The sequence below is a fragment of the Vidua chalybeata genome, chromosome 18 (genome assembly GCF_026979565.1).
Source record: "Vidua chalybeata isolate OUT-0048 chromosome 18, bVidCha1 merged haplotype, whole genome shotgun sequence".
In the NCBI taxonomy this organism is placed as follows: Eukaryota; Metazoa; Chordata; class Aves; order Passeriformes; family Viduidae; genus Vidua; species Vidua chalybeata.
Window position 1 is genome coordinate 7,622,680 of NC_071547.1, and position 17,807 is coordinate 7,640,486.

The window sequence follows — 17,807 nt, forward strand, 5'->3', positions numbered from 1 at the left end:
TTGTACAAAGACAGCACATATATTAGCCTTCTATTCTCCAGGGCTGGAATGAGAGTAAACTTTGTGACCCTCAGCCAGGGGACTTAGCTGTCAGTCTCATTTTGGCAATGTTTTTCTTATCTGGCCTTGGATGAGCTGTCTTATCTCCCTCTGTGTTGCCACAAGAGTAAAAGTTACTGCTATGTGTGTAAACTTTCAAGGCATTGTAAAGCTGAATAAATCTTTTTCAGAAAAGTCCCTGCTATGAATGTATGTATAACACCTGAGGAAAGGCAAAGTAGTTTTGTCTGCACAGCAAATGCCTATGTGACATTATTATTCTTGAGTTTATGAACAACTGGGAAAATGTGGAGACAAGCAGTGCTTCAAATGCCTTCCTAAAGGGCTTTCAGCCAGCTGACAATTCAGGCCTTTGAGGAAAATGGTACATGCAGTCTTGCTATAATTTTTCATGCATTTAATCTAACTGCCAAGTACTGGTTGGTTGTTTAAGAGTTCATTACGAGTCTCCACGCATCCAGACAGTACTTTAGCATTCTGGTGCTAAAGGGTTTAGAATCTAATTTTGACTTTATTAACTCACATAACCTGGTGAATGGGGAGCACTTGATAAGTTTATATCATTCAACCTTTTTCAGCTTCTGCTGAAATTATGCCTTTAGACACTCATGCACTGAAGTGTGCAGAGGATTTGCACACTAGTAAGGATATATTAGCTGTTTATGAAGCATTGTGAAAGCAACGCAGAAGAGTCAGCACATTTCTACACATATTTTAACAATGTTCTGCATTAGGCCAGAGGAGATCTGTGCTGTGCTGGGACTGGAGTTTCTGACTCTTAGTCCTATGCTGTCTTGAATGAGGCAATCTCTCTTTTGTGGCATTTTGTTTTTCTTGATCTTTTCCCAGAGAAAGAAAGGCAAAGTATTTTGGTCAGAAAGTCTAAACTAACTTCTGCCAAACATATTGTATTCTGTTGCTGTAGGCAACACAATTCAACAGCTTCGTAATTTAGTACATTTAAAGGTCAAAAAATATCTTTTTACCTTCTATTCTTTCGTTACTGTTTATGTATTTTCAAGTGAGTGCAACTGTTCTGAGAATAATCATCATATTGCCAAATGTGGATAGTTTGTATTTCGATGGAAACAGTCTTGGAGTTTGACATTCAGATTTTCCACTGACATCATTAAAACAATCTGAGCAGACTTTATATAATTTTTCACTATTTCTTGCCTGAAATCTAGATTTACCTCTCAGTCTTTTTCAAATTACTATAGTTTAGTTTCACTGCCATGACTACAAAAATTTCTGTCTTCTATAAATGCAAAGTTCTGATGATTGTTTTCTGCTCCCACAGCCTTTTGTCTTCCCTCTTCTTCCCTCTCCTCAGGTTGAAAGGAAACAAATACAAGTTTCTTCTTACTGAATGAAAGGAAGAGAACAGAAAAGTGCCTATTGCTTGCTTGGGAGCCCCATCAAATAAGCTTCATAAGAATGTTTAAATCCATTCTCCCCACATAGATTTCAATTAGGATAATTGCTGCCCACTTAAAACTCCCTTCCCAGTAGCCATTCTTTAGATGGCATTGGGTGCTATTACCCAAAGCAGGTTTATAGAATGGTTGTGTGCCCCATAAAGAAGTGCAGTGTTTAGAATGAACTGGCCACACAGAGAGGCCTCATCTCCATCCAACAAGCAGGTCCACAGGAATTTGTAGCATTATAATCCAGACTGACCTAGTGAACACGCTGCATGATTAAAGCCAGAGTTTGGGGTGAGAGAATGCTTCAAGTATATGAAATGCACTTTACCAGGCCTTTTCAGGTATCCCTAGGAAGTGTTTGTTTCTGATAGTCCTTATTCCTACTGGAGCACTCCAGATGTGTTTGTACTATTTGTACCAGTGTTTAAGACCAGTGGTTAGGGTGGCTCAACAGAACTGTACAAATCCTACAGGCAGTGGACTGACAAAAGTAGAAAGAGCTCTGCCCTGACAGCACACTAGGAGCTGGTCTGTGAAGAGTTTTCTAAGCTGAGATTTTCATGTTCCCGAGGGAGTAAAATCAAACTCTTATTAAATGATTTTGCCCCAGACGGAGGTAGGGAGAAAGGGATGGAAGAGGAAAGATCAAAATGGCTAATTGTCCTCAGACAGACCTATTTCACAGTCTCTTCCTTATATTACAGGGCTGAATCCTTAGTGTCCCAAATCCCCACTGCATGCTCCTGCCCTGCTTCCAAGGCTACCAGCTAATCTACTGTAAATCTGTCTCTCTCCCAGCACAGCCTTCTGCTGTCCACAGGCTGATCTTCAGGCTGGGGGGAGTGCACGGCTGAAACTTGGTAGTGAGGACACCTGCTGAGGGATCTGAAGGATTAGGAAGGAAATCTCTGCTGAAATGATGACTTCTTTCTATGAAAATTAACAACTCTAACATGCCAGGGAAGGTGGGATTCACCACAGCATAACAGGTAATCAAACACTGTGTGGGAAGAGGGAGCCTGAGATAGAGCAGGGTAGGGATTGGTTTCAAATCCTGAGTGAAAGCTCTCCCCAGAAAAGTGCCTGGAGTGGGTATAGAGGGTATCTGTCTAGAAATTTGCTTTCTGAAAGAGCTTTAGAATGGCCTCACACATTAAGATCTGTTTTCAAGGACTGCTGCCAAAATTATGTTTTTTCAAAAAATTCCCAGTCACTTTTAATTCCAGTGATCCTGAAGGAATGCTGAAAGACAACAGTATGAGACTGTCAGATGTAAACTGGGTGCCAGACTGCTGAGAAACGTTGCTAAACTTGGGTGGCAAGTAAGTTGCTTGCAGTGTTAATGTGATCAAATTCTTTTCTCATTAATGCAAACTAAAGCTGTAAATCAGGAAGTTTTTCTTTTGTATTTCAATACTGCAAAGCTGTGCAAATGCATGTGGTTCTGAACCTGAGGGCTTTGTTGGAGAAGCCCATGACTGAGTAAGCAGAAGTGCAGAGACAAAGTAAAGGTTGTTTAAGGTTGTTTACAGAGTTCATCAGTATGACGTAGTTGACAGTATTGGTAAATATGAGTTTGTTTGTAAAGGAGAGAAAGTAAAAAATATCCATCATGAGCATCAGAAGGATACTATATAAGCACCAACAGGGCTGGCAAGCAAAAGTACTCGCTTTTTGTCTCTTCTTCAGAGATATTTTGCAGTAGCAGAACTCCCTCTTGAGAATGAGTACCTCCATAAAATACATCTTATAAAAGCAGCTATTCAGCCAAATGTGACTGAACTGAAGCTTGACTCTCATTCAGCTTTTTCTTCAATATAAATGAATACCAAATTCCAGCATACTTATAGCCATAAATTAAATTTTCAATTTAGTCAGGGTTATCTCATCTCACTTCTTTCAGCTGTCAAGATTTACAATACAGTACAAATGCATTACACACAAATATGTCCTACTCTTTCTCCATGAAAGCTGTTGCTGCCCACGGACTGGCTTCCTGACAATGAGTGCCAGTCAGAATGTGGAAAACACCACTTCTTTCATAAGCACCACTGTTTAAAATAGTGACATTTTCTAAGATAACACATCATGTCAAGCCTGACAAATAAGAAAATATAAACATGTACCTTTCTTAGTATAGCAGAAGCTGTTCCCTCCGATCTTTTCCTGTGCTGCTCTCCTGTGGATTTTACAGAATAAAAGTCCAAGAGCCTGCAGTATTCAGTCACATTCGATCACATCACAGGAATAGCTTATCAGTTCTGTTACACAGACTCTAAAAGGAGTGCTGTCCTTTTCCCCAACTCCTCCTTTCACAGATTCTGCACTCCTTAAAGGTGCTCGGTGCTCTAATAACCGTAGAGAAATCTATTCATCTGTCCCCTAACGACAGTGCTCTTGTTACTTAGCTACAGCACAGTGAATGCTGACAAAGTCAGGTGTGAGCCAAATCTGTGCTCAGTAGAAATGCAATGTGTTCAATCAAGCAACTTCAGGAATGAATTTGGCCCAAGGGATTTAGTTCTTTTTTCAGCTCAGACGTGGCATGCTACAGCCAGAGCAGAATTGGTAGGAACAAGACCTAGGCATGCGGGTTAAATATAGAGTGCTGCTGGAGGCAGGCGAGGTATGTATAGCAAATGGCTTAATAGCAACTACAGGAGGAGCTGCAATCAATACATTATAAATAGCACATTTGAATTTCTGTGGCTTCTAGTTGGACAAATATTTTGCTACAAACAGCTCTAAGATAAAAGAAGAGGCTTATTCTAATAAACCTTGCTCTCGGCTTGTATGTCTATACTGTTTCCTTCAAGGTAGGAACAATATAACCAAGCTGCAATTAAATTGCATCATCGAAGAAAATCAGAAGAAAACCAAAACGAAGAATCCCAAACACAGTATGGTAATAGTTCTCTCCTGTATTCTCACTGCAAAGCTCAGACCTAATCAACAAGCGTTTGAAGCTCAAACCTAGAAACTTTTTAAAGACTTAAAGAATGTGTTTGTACCAAATGTGGCAGAAACAGGAGCTGAAGTTCTGAGAACTTCAGGCTTTGTCAAGTGATAGGGGAGGTCCTTGAAAGAATTAGGGACCACCTGAGAGCATGACAAGAGAAAACCAAATAATTTTAAGCAGATTAATTGAATAAAGAATTGTGGGGAAAAATAGGTGGGTGAAGATTGAAATGTTTCTAGTAGCTCTAAACAAAACATAACTAAGACCCTGCAATACAGCACAGTCCCCAGTGTCAATACAGAATAACTTTGAACTATCTCTTCCATGTATAACAGATCTTTAGCTCTGCAAATATTTTCTTATAATCCAGACATCAAGCACAACAAAGAATGAAGTAAGCAATACTGCAGTCCAGCTTCACTGACAGTAATTTCCTGTTTGGTCAAAAGCTGGTTGTGTCTGCATGATCCCTGATGCCTCCCACAATTCAAATTAGCAGAGAATTTTTTTTACTGCTGGGCTGTGGAGAAAAGAGTTTAAAACAGCAAAACTTACTTAAGCACTGAGTAAGTATACAGCTTTACCTTGTGTAAGTATACAGCTGCTCTTTGGAGAAGTCCTTGCAGTTAACTACAGCTAGTTGTGGGTGGTGTCAGCCCAGCTTCTGCTTAGCAGCATAATTTAGTGCCAAGACTTCCCTGATTGAGCAATATCCCATGACAACACTTCTAAAAGTCTTCTAACTTGGAGCTGAATTATATTCTTCAGGCTCTAAGCATGGGAGGAGCAAACTTGCTTCTGCCTGCCCACAGCTGTTTACTTGTGCGATAAAAGCTACGCCTGCAAGTAACCCTTGCTGTTGTCTACATATTTCATTACATAAGTAAAAATGGTGAATGGCAATAACTGCAAGTTAGACAAACTGGAGGTTCAGTTGGTTAAGCCACCCAAAGTGTGCAATAATGTCCATAAATTGCTTCCAAGTTAATAGAAAATTGAAGTCTTGTAATGTGTTATGGGATATTTTCTTCCCCAAGAGAAGTTTCTTTGGTAGCCTGATAGCCATTGGTTTATGCCTCTCTTTAATTTATCTGTTAGCCCTACACATGGTGTGTATATAAGTATGGATATTTTTGCAAGTTTTTACTAATGTACTAACAATGCTACAAACACCACAGTGCATAAATTTATATACTATCCATACTATCTGGACTTATCCTTGTCCAGACAGTAAAAATCTGCCCTGATATTAATACAACCAGATTAGAAAACTGCAGAGAACTACAAATGTATTGGTGTAATAGAGTTTTTATGAAGGGCCAAGATCTTAAAAGACTTCAGAATATCTATCAGGTACTGGATTCACAGGGCACTTCTATGGGAAGGTGTAGAACCAGGATGCATTAGCCTGGGAGCAACATCACATGAATGGCAGCAGCTCAGGATAACTGGCTGGTTCAGGCTGACTCACCCTGACAGTTGCCACTTTAGCTCTGATCTGCCTGCACAAACTTGAGCAGACTTGCTCATGGATAGAGCCCCCAGCTGCAGTCACATGATGCAGCTTGGCAGGGCCATTCCCACTTGCTGTGCATAGCACGGAGCTAGAGCCTTTCCCCCTAAATCCATGCCTGGCACAACAACAAATGGCATTCCCTTCTTCTAATAATCCTGGACAAAGACTGGTTTTTAAAAGCCGAAACAAAGGGAGACAGGAGAGCTAGCACATTATAAACCCCACAGATCATGTGAAACACTGAGTGGAAGAAAATTCTTTTGAGCTTGCATTTTCAGAATAGCAGGAGGGATTTTCTTTTATGGGAATTCGCTGTTTTCCACAGTCAAATTAGTCTGTCTTGCTGAGAAACACGCAAAAGAGGAATTTTGAAGAAAGGAAGCACCACTCATGTCTGAATCAGGAAACTGCCTGGCAATATCTAAAACAGGAAACAGCTAAAAGAGAAGAAAGGTGGCCAGCAAAGTTGTACTCTAAATTTGAACAGTTAATACAAGCAGTTAGACTCTTTTGTGTTTACAGAGCCTCTTAAAAGGTTATCAGGAAGACTGAAAAAACCTCTCAATTTTCAAAGACTTTATAACTCGTCACAAAAACTCTGAAGCAGTTAAGTATACCACATTTCTCTTTTTTCTACCCTCACGTTTTTGGCAATATGTGCTGAAGCATTTGAATGAAGCCAAGAACTTGCGTTACTTGAAGCTTCATCTGTTTCTGCTGTCTTTTTCCCTTACTTGCAATCAATTACTTGTTCAGGACAAACTATGAACAGATGATCTATGTTAAGGAAGGAAGGAACGAATAAAAAGGCATAGATTAAATTCTGAACTAATCCTACTCTGAGACAAATTTATGAAAATAATTCTTGAATAATCTTTAAAAGAGAGAGATGGTAAGAAACAAAAAGGTCCTACCTCATGCGGAGACAGCTTAGTTCAACCAGTGACCCAGTAGAGTTCACTGACACTTCTGTAAATTATTCATTAGATCACACCACAAAATGCAACCTCAGAGAGAATCGATTTCCCACCCCACCCACTAAAAAGGACACGAAGTGATGACTTCCAAAGACAGTATCTACCTGACACCTCTCTTCTTCACCCCACCCTCCCTGGTTGCTGATCCAGGAATGTAATAACACATGAAGGAAACTATGCCAGAAAAACAGGAACAACAAGAAGATGCACTTGAAAAGTCAAAATTTTTAAAAGATTTGATAGAAAAAGTATTTAGTCCTGGTCATTTTGTGAGGAAGAATTTAAGTAAGCCATTGATAAATGTAATATTTGTATTTCCTACAAAGGAAACAACATACAGAATTGCAAGCTGTCTTTACAATAAATTCAAAAGGAGAAAGTTGCCTGCTAACAAAATCAATTCATGACTTACAAAGCACCATTTTTGTTGAATGGATTTGTGTACATTTCCGATACAGGGTGTCTCCTTTATCCTTTTAATACCACACTCTTTAAAGTATATTGAATAAACATCTCCACCTGGAAATAAACCAAGCCACAACTAGAGTATAAGTTTATTTATGACTTCAAATATGCCAAGCTACAAGTAACAAAATTCAGTGGAAATATGATGTTAAATCTGATAACTATCTTGGAAGAAGTTTTTTTCATCTCAGTTTTGGAAGTATATGCTTTCACTGCAGAAACACAAGGCTTTATCTAAATGATTCCTGTTAATATAATGTATTTGCTGCTAAAGGACTTAATACTTGTTTTCTTCAAAGAAATTAAGATATATTTTATATATATGTATATATAAATGTGTATCACTAATTATCTAATCAACATAATGCTAACCACAAAATAATTAAATTAAGAGTAGAAAGCCATATGAGCTGAGCCACGTATACAGTAGAAACCACATTTGATAACCATTATCTGTCTCCTGTCCCTGAAAAAGAGTTTTGAAGTGCAGCACAGACACACCTACTCAGTGCTGACAGAAGGAAATACCAGGGGCTGCTGCTCTTACTGATACTGTCACCATCAGCACAACCCACTCCTCGTTGCTGCTATTTGTCTCTATCACTCTTGAGGATCACGCCTGTGAACAAGTGGAATGGCACAGCACAGATTTTGGACTTTCTTCTGAAGCTGGCGGTCCTGATGGGAAACCTGTGGAACTGCACTGTGCTTTATCCTGAGCTGTGGGATACAGCCACAGGGCTGGGCACACCCCAGCATCACACACAGCTGTACCTTCTAATCTGTACCTCCCTTAGCATTTTAAGGTCATTTCCTCTCATGCTTTCACTTGAGACATAGCAGAAGAAACTGACACCCACCTTTCTTTCATTTGGTTCAGTTTCGTTTCACTTTGCCACATTTAAGGCCTTTCCTTATTAGCAGAACACCTTAATGCTGCAGGGACATCTCCTCACATAAACTTGTTTTGTGTTTGGGGAGAGTTAATTCTACCCTTGATCCTACATGTCTGAACTAAATCAGTGTGAAGAGCATATGCTCAACACTGCCTGATTCAACTCAGAACAGCGGCTAACATGAAAAGCTGAAATAACTTTGCATGCGTGCACTTTGAAAAGCATAAAAGATTATCTCTGAAGGTTTAATTCAAAGGTTTCTTTAATTCAAAGACCTCTCAGTATGCTCCAGTCATTTCTTTCTACTGTTGTTGCAGTGGGTAACAGTGTTTCTAGTGATAACAGGGGGTTTGCCTTTGGTTTTCTTGTATTTTGTGGGGAGGGAGGTTTAATAGCAATGATGCTGGAAAAAAGTCATCAATCCACTTACTAAAGTGATAATAATTCCTGCCTTTTTTCATGTATTTTCAAACATCCATGTATTTTCAAACATTAACTGGGTGAAAAAAAAAAAAAACAAACGAGACTAAACTGGATGTGAAGTGAATTCTATAAAACTTTCTTTGGAGTATTTTAATTTCCTACCATTTCTCCTCAGCTGTAGACCAGAGAATTGATGTTTTCTGAAACAAAATGGTTGGATGCTGCCCCCTTGTGAGCGGGGCCCCTGCTCCAAAGCCTGAACCACGACTGCCTAAAACCTTTTTTTTTCTGTAGAAAAAGCATATGATTCTTTTGTCCCAAACTCTGCTTTTGGCTGTGGTGGCACTTAACACATATGATCCACTACCTAGGGCAGCAGGCAGGGCGAGTACTGAGCTTCAGTAAAGGCCAAGCCAACACCTCTGAACAAGGAAAACTTGTTCCTTGATTTTTTTTTGATCAATGCCAGCTTTCAGGCCTTTTACCTCAGGCTGTCAGAACACATCACAGCCATTATTAACTCTGACAGCTCCCATTCAGGATATAGGTCAAGAGCAGGCATGTGGCACAGGGATAGGGAATGCTGCTGGAAGCTGATGCACTGGAGGCACTTCTGAAAGGTTGTCCCGAGTAGGTATCTGTCCCACCACAGCCCAGCCATGTGTGCAAGCTGTTGGTGCTGATCAGGGTCACTGACCCACATCACTTGGGCCCCACTCCAGCATGCCAGCAGAGGAACCCCTTTTTCCAGACCTGAGTCCTGCTCACAATCCTGAATGTATCACAGTCACAGGAACACAGAGCAACACTGTGTGTAGCCTCTAACACCTCAGGGAAGGTGCTTTGTTCAAACCTCCTCAGAGGTTTCTGTCAGCCAGTGCCCCGAGGAGGGGCTGTGGCAGCTCCTTTCGCCACATCTGCTACAGAGGGGTGGATGGTTCAGAGGGGACAGGACAGGTCTTGGATATCAGGGGAGGTTTTGGGCAGTCATCATGCTCCTTGTCTTTCCCAAAAGGCCTTCCCCAAACCCTTTCTACAGCAGGATCTGGGGTGAAGCCAGTCAAGCAAACTGTGGGATTTTTCTTCCTTCCAAATGTCTAATTTTAATGCAATTTTTAACTGATTTTAATTGAGGAGGCCAGAAATGGGCTCCAATTCTGGGCTCTTCAGTATAAAAAAATAAGGAACTATTGAAGAGGGTCCAGCAGAGGCTATGAAGTTGATGAGGGGGTTGGAGCATCTCTTATGAGGATAGACTATGGGAGCTGGACCTCTTTAGTCTGAAGAGAAGACTGAAAGGGAATCTCATTAATGATATGACAGGATGAGATGCAATGGCCATAAACTAAAACACACGAAGTTTTACCTCAACATGAGGAACGCAGGAACAACGCGGGAACATGAGGAACAACTTTATGTTGGCGGTGGCAGAGCACTGGAACAGCTGTCCAGGGAGGTCGTGCTGTCCTCCTCTCTGGAGACATTCCAAACCAGCATTCCACCTGCTCCAGGCGGCTCTGCTTTGTACGGGGGGTTGGACTGAGTGGCCTCCAGAGGTCCCTTCCAATCCTAACGATTCCGTGCCGGTGTGTGTGATTCGCCAGCGCCAGAGGCTGTGTCCGCCTCCTCCAGCCCCGTGAGGGCTCCGCGCCGAGCGCTCCCCGCAGGCGGCTCCCGCGCGGGATCCCCACTGCGCCCCACCGCCCTCCGCTCAGGCGCTGCGCGGCCACCCCGCAGGGTCCTGGCGGGCGCGGGGCCCTGTGCCGTACAGCATGGCGGCGCTGTGGCGGCGGGCGCGTCCCCCGGCAGTGTCGGGGCTGTGCCGTACGCTCCGAGCGCTCTCAGGTACGCGGTACCCGCGGGGCTCGGGCCCGGCAGCGGCCGCGCATTCGCCGCTCCTCGCGGGAAGCGGCTGCCCGCGCCTTCTGACGCCCAAAGCGCCCGGGGAAGGTCCCCCAAGCCTTTCCAACCACCCGTAGATCACAGACTCGAGCGGCTGCTGTGGCGACCGGGCCGCCTCTCCCCTCCTCTCCGAGGCGGCGGCCGCCTCCATCCGTGAGGGCTCTGGCAGCCACGGCCGCGCCCGGTGCTCCTGCGGAGCCCGTCCCTCGGCGCCTGGGCGCTGTGGGACCGCCAGGTTCAGAGGACGGTGCAGCGGGGTGGGGGCTCCGCAGTGGGGCTGGGGCTGCCCCAGAGCGGATTAATTCCTGCGGAATTAGCGCCAAAGCGTAGCGGCCCTCCCAGCCCGCTCGGCAATTCCAGGGGAAGCCGCCCCCGCCCGGGCTCGGATGCTGCGTGGGCTCGGTGCCCGCCCTGCCCGTGACGGCCCCGCAAGCAGCAGCGACCCCGTGCCCTCCCTAGAAGGAGCCATCGCTCACCTGCGGCTGCTCCCGCCGCCTCACACCGAGCCGGGGCCGGTTTGCTCCGAGGCCGGTCTGTGCAGTGGCCGGGGTGGCAGCAGGGGCCAGCTTCCCTCTGACCGCGGCCCACGCCCCGGCGGGGCACACACGGCATATAAAGCTTTGAGTCCGATAAAGTGACCCCGCGGAAAAATATCTGCGTAGAACTTGCTGCTGTAATTCTGAGACAGAGACCTGTACTGGATCTCAGTTGCATTAATTATGAGCCTCTTGGGTCATTATGTAAAAATTCAGTCTATTTTCTCACTTTGTTTGCTTTATTTTCTGTATTTAATTCACAAAACCAGAGTAGATAGCTTAATGAGCAAACCACAGCACTAGAGTGAAGTGAGGAAAACCCAAATCGGCAATAATCAAATGTAGGTGTACTCTGAATACTGTCCTTCTTACATACCTCTCCCATCTTCCTGGTCTGTTTCTATTCCTTCTTTTTTTCACGTCCTCTTCACAGGAAAGAATGAGTATGATCTTCTGGTCATTGGTGGAGGGTCTGGAGGCCTTGCTTGTGCAAAAGAAGGTTTGTATGCATAAATAACTAACAGAAGTTTTGGTTTAACTCCAGTGGGGTGTAAGGAAACTAAGAGAAGTATTACTGATAATCTTAAAGCTTATTAAGAAGCATAGTATGCTCAGTACCTGCACATTAATCATTAACTTAGCTCCATATGGTTAATCTGCAAATTGATTCACACACTCAGATGGTGTGATCTTATTTGGCTTTCCTCTTAACTTTTAAAAAGCATTTATTCTTTTGTCATGGGAAAAAACTAATAAGCTTTCATTTCATTGTTGTAGAAGTGTTCAGAGTACCTCCATAGATACTGAATTTTTTAAAATATCATTCTCATTTATGTGTTAAAACAACAATCCCTTCAGACTGTTTCCAAGAACTAACTGCTGTAGAGAACCTTGCCCCCTTTGTATCTCAGCGTACTATGTTCAACAACCCACAGCGTTATTAAACATCTCATTTGAGGTCAAATTGCATTTTTAGGGTCAGTGGAAGCTGGAGGCCCCACTCTGGGTTATTAAACATCTTCCAGAGAATTTGCTGGCTACATAGGCAGATTGGGTCTCTGGTCTGGTATCTTGAGTTAGACAGAAAAAAACCACCAACTTTCATCTCCTGTACTTTATCTATATCTGTGCTACTAAAAATGTTTATGTTTGTGTATTTCTCCTTCCTCTAAATACCTTACCTTGCTTCTTTGTTTAAAGCTGCTCAGTTTGGAAGAAAAGTGGCTGTTCTGGATTATGTTGAACCTTCCCCACAAGGTATGGAAGAGAAATAACAGGGTAATAATTGGAAATGCATAAATTCAGCTGCTCAGGTGAGCAGGTTGCTCCAGACAGCAGTGTCCAAAGCCACACTGCCTGTTTTGCTTGGAGTAAAAGTCCTTTAGCCTGGCTTGTGCCATGGCTTGTTCTCTCCAAGATGAACCAGCTGTGCCTGCTCCCCTGCACATTAAACTTGTTAGCAGTGCTTGATGCTACCATTTATAGTAGACTTAGGACTTATTTAAGTGAGAATATTCCCTCTGTCAAAATGTTATTTACAATTTCTAAAAATTACTGATTGTGTCATGCTGAGGCTCCTCGTACACAATGCACAAAATGAGATCTGCAAACGTGAATGTTTAGTTACTGAATCTTCTGAGCTCTGAGAAAAATCTTGAGATGGTTTGAATTTTAGAAAAAAAATATAGAGAGATGGTTTCATCAAACAAATGAGCACAAAGAAAGTTATAAACTGATCTGTAGGAGACAGTAAACTGTGTTGTTACAGAACTTTTTACTTCCCATGGACCCAACTGCATTGTTACACTAAGCTGGTGCATTTACTTTTTTTTTTTCTTTCTGTTATTTTTTTTCTTTTTTTTTTTTCCAAAGGAACTGCATGGGGACTTGGTGGAACTTGTGTGAATGTTGGCTGCATTCCTAAAAAGCTTATGCATCAAGCAGCTCTTTTAGGGAGTGCCATTAAAGATGCCCAACACTATGGCTGGAATATATCCCAACCTGTTCATCATACCTGGTAAAGACTGTTGCCTGCGGTTGCCTGTCTCCACTCCTATGTGCTGCAAATGCATAACAATAACCTAACCTTTTCCCAGCTGGTGTTTATTATGGGACATTTAGGGAAGTGAATTTTGCATGTGAAATTTTAGCCTGGTACTTGTTAAAAAACAGAATTAGTTACTGGTTTCTCAGGGCAGAAATTAACGTTGATTTGGACTTGATAATTTGCTTTTACAACAAAAAATACTGTGGTTCATTCCTCATTTTTAGCAGTGGCCTATATCTTTCCGTTGCATAACCTGAATTTGTAATATGATGACTTCATGTTCAGTTTCTTGTTTTGCACAGGTCTGTGATGGCACAAGGTGTTCAGAATTATGTAAAATCCTTGAACTGGGGACACAGAGTGCAACTACAAGAAAAGTAAATAAGACTTTGAAGTTTGTCTTTCTTCCCACAGTCAAAGAGATGCTCTTGCCCTTGTAGAACTGCAGAATTCCCTTTGAAGTTTCTATCTAGAGCTAATATTTTCAGTCTGTAAGTCTTTTCTTCTGGGGTCTGTAAGTGGTTTCTTCCTCTCCCATTTTCCTTTTGGTGGAATAGTGGTTGGCACTGACCATACACAAAAGCTTTCTAGCAGTGAAGTGATGCTCTCTTTAGTCTGGAGAGCTTTTGCATTAATATGAAGCAGTCAAGGTTTCTTAAGATACTTTTGATCTCATCCCCCAAAATTTCTATACCATACAAACCCACAGCTAACACTATGCTAGAGCAGCAGATTTTTTTTTTTTTTGCTTTCAGTGCAGAAATGGTTTTAGGTTTTTCAGCATACAGTTCCTTTTATAGAGAAATTATAATAGAAAATTTAACAGATTCTAGTCTTGTTACTCCTGCTGAGTCACTTTGGTGTGTTCTCAAATGAGCATGGCATCAGAAATGCTTTAGATAATACTAGTAATGCTATGGCTAACAGAAAATATCTTTTTTTAAGAGGTCAATAACCTCTCAAAGATTGATGTCAAAGTTTGTTACTAGGTTAGTTACTTTTCTGTATAGAAGAGTTAAGTGTGACACACAAATAAAGTGACAAATCATGACAGAGCTGCAAACAGTCCTATGAAATGAGATTCCTTCCTTTTACTTCTCCATGCCTGTTTGCTACCCTTTTTAGCACTTGAATACAGAAAAGGTAGCTGACTGTATTTCATACCTATTCTTGTTTTCTTCTAAACAGGAAGGTGAAATATTTCAACATAAAAGGAAGTTTTTCTGATCCACATACAGTCCGTGGTTTAACAAAAGCAGGTAAAGAGGTGAGCTGCTGTGCTGATTTCTGCAGTGTTGTTCACTTTGAACATTTCAGGTCATTTGGGAGCTTGATTGTCCTTTTGCAGATTTCTTGAGGTATTGAGAATTGTTTTAGTAAGTGAGATTTGCATTTTCCACTTAGAGGAGTTGTTTATGAACTTGACTGGTGCCTGCTGAGTCCCTGGCCAGGCCATTAGATGCTATTGCTTTTTTCTGCAGGTGGAAATGCTGAGACAAAATATTTTTATTTGATTTGGTCAGTCATGCTGATGCTTATAGAAATGTAAGTTCTGAGAATTAGGTTGCTCTGAGCTGTTTCCCTCCTTCAGGTGATTTGTAGAGGTGATTAACTCGGTAATACCAAATTGTGTGTGGGAGGCAATTAGTGTGAATGCACAGCTGGGTCATATAACTGAATGGTGGCCATTGCTGTGTACTTAACAAGGCCTGAACGTGCCTTTTTAACACCTTTTTGAGGGTAGTTGTTTAATGTTACTGATTAATATCAGCTTGAATATCAGGTTCTTGGGGGTAGGTGTCTAGGATTTTCTAGAAACATTCTCCTTTTGAAGTAGCTTAACTCCAGGCCTGAGACAGAATTTACTGCTGTGATCTCTGTGTGTTTTATCCTGACAAGAAATTGATTTAAATAGTGTCATTTGTGCGTACTGCTTCCAAGTAGTCATCAGAATCTTGCACAGTGTAAGAACAATTGCACCATTAATATTAAAACAAAACCTAGTAGATAATGGGTAGGAGAAATTCTGCATGTATTAGTTTATCTCCATCCTTTTTTTAATATATTGCTGATAATTATGTCACATAAATAGCAGATGGTAGTGTCAGTTTTTTTATTGATCACTCCTTTGTACATAGATGAAATCCAAAAACAGATAAAAGGATTGCAAACTATTGATTTTGATTTTTCATTTTTGTTTGCAGATCGTTGTTACTGCAGATAATATTGTCATTGCTACTGGAGGAAGACCAAAATACCCTACACATGTAAGTTACCCTTCCATCTGACAACTCCACTGCTCTGCTGAGATGCAGAACACAGTGAAAAAGGATAAAGAATATAAAAATAAAACAACATATGAGAGATTTTTGTACTTGTGTCACACAAAAAATTGTCTTTATATCAAGGATAGCTTTTTAGAAAAACATTTCCATAGACAACAATTTGCTCTGATTCACTATATTGGTGTTGCTTAGAGCTATAGGATAATTCAGGCTGGAAGTTGGCAGCCCCAGATATATTCCCCTTAGTCTGTACTTCAGCTATGAATTGCTATGAGCTTTTATTGCTGACAGGATTTGCATTGTAGATTTACCTGTGTGATCATAGGTTGCAGGTGCACTGGAGTATGGAATCACAAGTGATGATCTCTTCTGGTTAAAGAAGTCTCCTGGAAAAACGTAAGTTACCATGCCACAGCTGTAATAGATGCTGGCATTCCTACCTTTTCTATATGGCAAGGTGAAAAATGTTCAAAATTGCCTTTTGTACACCAGTTTTTCTTCTGTTTTCCTTCTGAAAATGTGCTTTGCAATGCAGCAATATCATATTACTAAACTTCATTAGTAACTGATAGATCTTCCCCTCTTAACTCTTATGAAATTCCCTTCTAAAATCAAATTAAATACACCTTTCACCGTGTTAGGTTTTGCTGTAGCGATTACACCCTAAGTCACAAGAGGGCAGCATGAACTCACCTGGGGACTGCTCAGTCCCTGTTCCTCGATTGGGGGAATCTCCAACGTAATTTTGCGTTCTCCTAAGTTGTGACAGTTCTGATAACAAAAGAAAATATGAAGAGTCATTTGGGTTACTTTTGCTTTGGAAGCTATTGTTTAACTGAAATATTAAAACACTGGTTTTGATAGAAATACTAAAATGCCACAGTTGTTTTTTACAGGACATAGCCCAGTAAGATTCCGAGTCAATGCTGCGCTACAGAGCAATTTCCTGATGAAGATAATTGTGATAGGAAATGCACATTTGCTAGCCTGAAAGTCAGATAATGCTATCATTTTGTCTTCTCTATTGAGCAATTTTAGAAAAAGCAAAAGAGACTTTGAGCTATAGTACTGGTGTTTGTGCAAAAAACATAGTTGCCATTCATGGCAGTGACTTTCTGCTATAAAAAATGCCCTGTATTAAGCTAAACTTCAAATAGACAAATGAAGCTTCTTGGTACGGTTTTAGAAAGAATATAAATTTGTTGTTGTTTGTAGTGTATCAGTCACCTCTTGAATTTTGGAAGCATGATTTATGCAAGGAAATTGTTTTTAAGAAAAGCAATACCCACTCCACCCCCCAAAAAAAACCCAAAACCAAAATATAAGATTTATCCTTGTAAGATGTTTCCGTGAAAATGTGGCTCTTGTCCAGTTGCTGCTAATGCAAGTTGTAACAGTGTAATGTGGGAGTCTAGTGTTTATATGTTGCATTCCTGAGATTTAGTCAAAATAAGCCTGCAGGGGCTACAGTAGCATTTCTGTGCTTTATCAGGCTGTGCCTTAGCAAATGAAGGAGAGAGTTGTTAAAGGTTTGTTTCTGTCGGATTTGTTTCTGTTATAAATATTCCCAAGGTTCAGTTTAACACCTTTTGTTTTTAGTCTGAGCTGTGTTGTAGTTATTCTTTCTTTTCTCCCTCTCCAAATGTACATATCTCAGCTACAAATTACATGCCTGGAGGTTATAGAACTGTCAGTCCTGCAGTTATTCTTTTTTGTTTTTTTTTAAAGTAAACCATTAGCCAACTTAAAAGTCCCATGGATATACAAACATGGGGAAGAAACTAACTCCTGAGATGAAGGGTTTTGGCAGAGTGACTTAGAAGAGATGCCTTGAAATGTGTTGAGAATGAGTAAGAAATTGAGCAGGTGTGAACAAGGTTAGGTTCTGCTTTCCTAACTTTTCTTTTAGGTACTGACAATGCCCAGGAACCTCCTGTTTTGTACAAGAAAGTGTGAATAATGTGAGACTGATTCTATGAATAAGTGCCAGCTGACACATATTTTTCATCTAATGAAAAAGAAGAGCAAATGTATGCCCCAATTATAGAAATTCTCATTCTTTTCCCTGTGAATCTCCAGTAGATATTTCTTTACGGGCAGTATATGGCTTTTTGCAGCACTTCCCAGGAGCTGCATGCTAATGAGGGTGTGATCATTCATTCACAGATGAATCAGATGCCCTAATGCTGGAAAAATTATTTCCCATTATGTTAAGCATAAACCTCAGACTAGCAGATTTTAATCGCTTTTACTCACCCTATTCTCTGTACACCTTCAGAACTTGTGTGTTTTTATTGTAAGATAGAGAGATGTT

At 41.2% G+C, this 17,807-nt stretch overlaps 2 protein-coding genes across 8 annotated transcripts in view; one reads left to right on the forward strand and one right to left on the reverse strand.

Moving 5' to 3' along the window:
* The window catches only part of COMT (catechol-O-methyltransferase), a 41,087-nt gene extending 29,455 nt beyond the window's left edge, over positions 1-11,632 (reverse strand). Inside the window, exons 1-2 of one of the 7 annotated variants that reach the window (XM_053959470.1) lie at positions 6,877-6,910; positions 3,614-3,666 (exon numbers count right to left, since the gene is read on the reverse strand). Coding sequence is in view for 2 of the 7 variants with exons in the window: in XM_053959474.1 (XP_053815449.1) it covers positions 11,538-11,546 (9 nt within the window). In the remaining 5 variants the exon portion in view is untranslated. Of the gene's footprint in view, positions 1-3,613; positions 3,667-5,030; positions 5,207-6,876; positions 6,954-11,101; positions 11,198-11,537 lie in introns of those variants that run through there. The other 6 variants (XM_053959469.1, XM_053959474.1, XM_053959468.1 and 3 more) reach the window with 6 other exon arrangements.
* TXNRD2 (thioredoxin reductase 2) overlaps positions 10,522-17,807 on the forward strand; it is a 30,366-nt gene continuing 23,080 nt past the window's right edge. The window contains exons 1-8 of the mRNA XM_053959467.1: positions 10,522-10,568; positions 11,595-11,660; positions 12,362-12,418; positions 13,034-13,178; positions 13,511-13,585; positions 14,397-14,475; positions 15,413-15,475; positions 15,819-15,889. Of these exons, the coding sequence (XP_053815442.1) occupies positions 13,093-13,178; positions 13,511-13,585; positions 14,397-14,475; positions 15,413-15,475; positions 15,819-15,889 (374 nt within the window). The 5' untranslated portion in view covers positions 10,522-10,568; positions 11,595-11,660; positions 12,362-12,418; positions 13,034-13,092. The remainder of the gene's footprint in view (positions 10,569-11,594; positions 11,661-12,361; positions 12,419-13,033; positions 13,179-13,510; positions 13,586-14,396; positions 14,476-15,412; positions 15,476-15,818; positions 15,890-17,807) is intronic.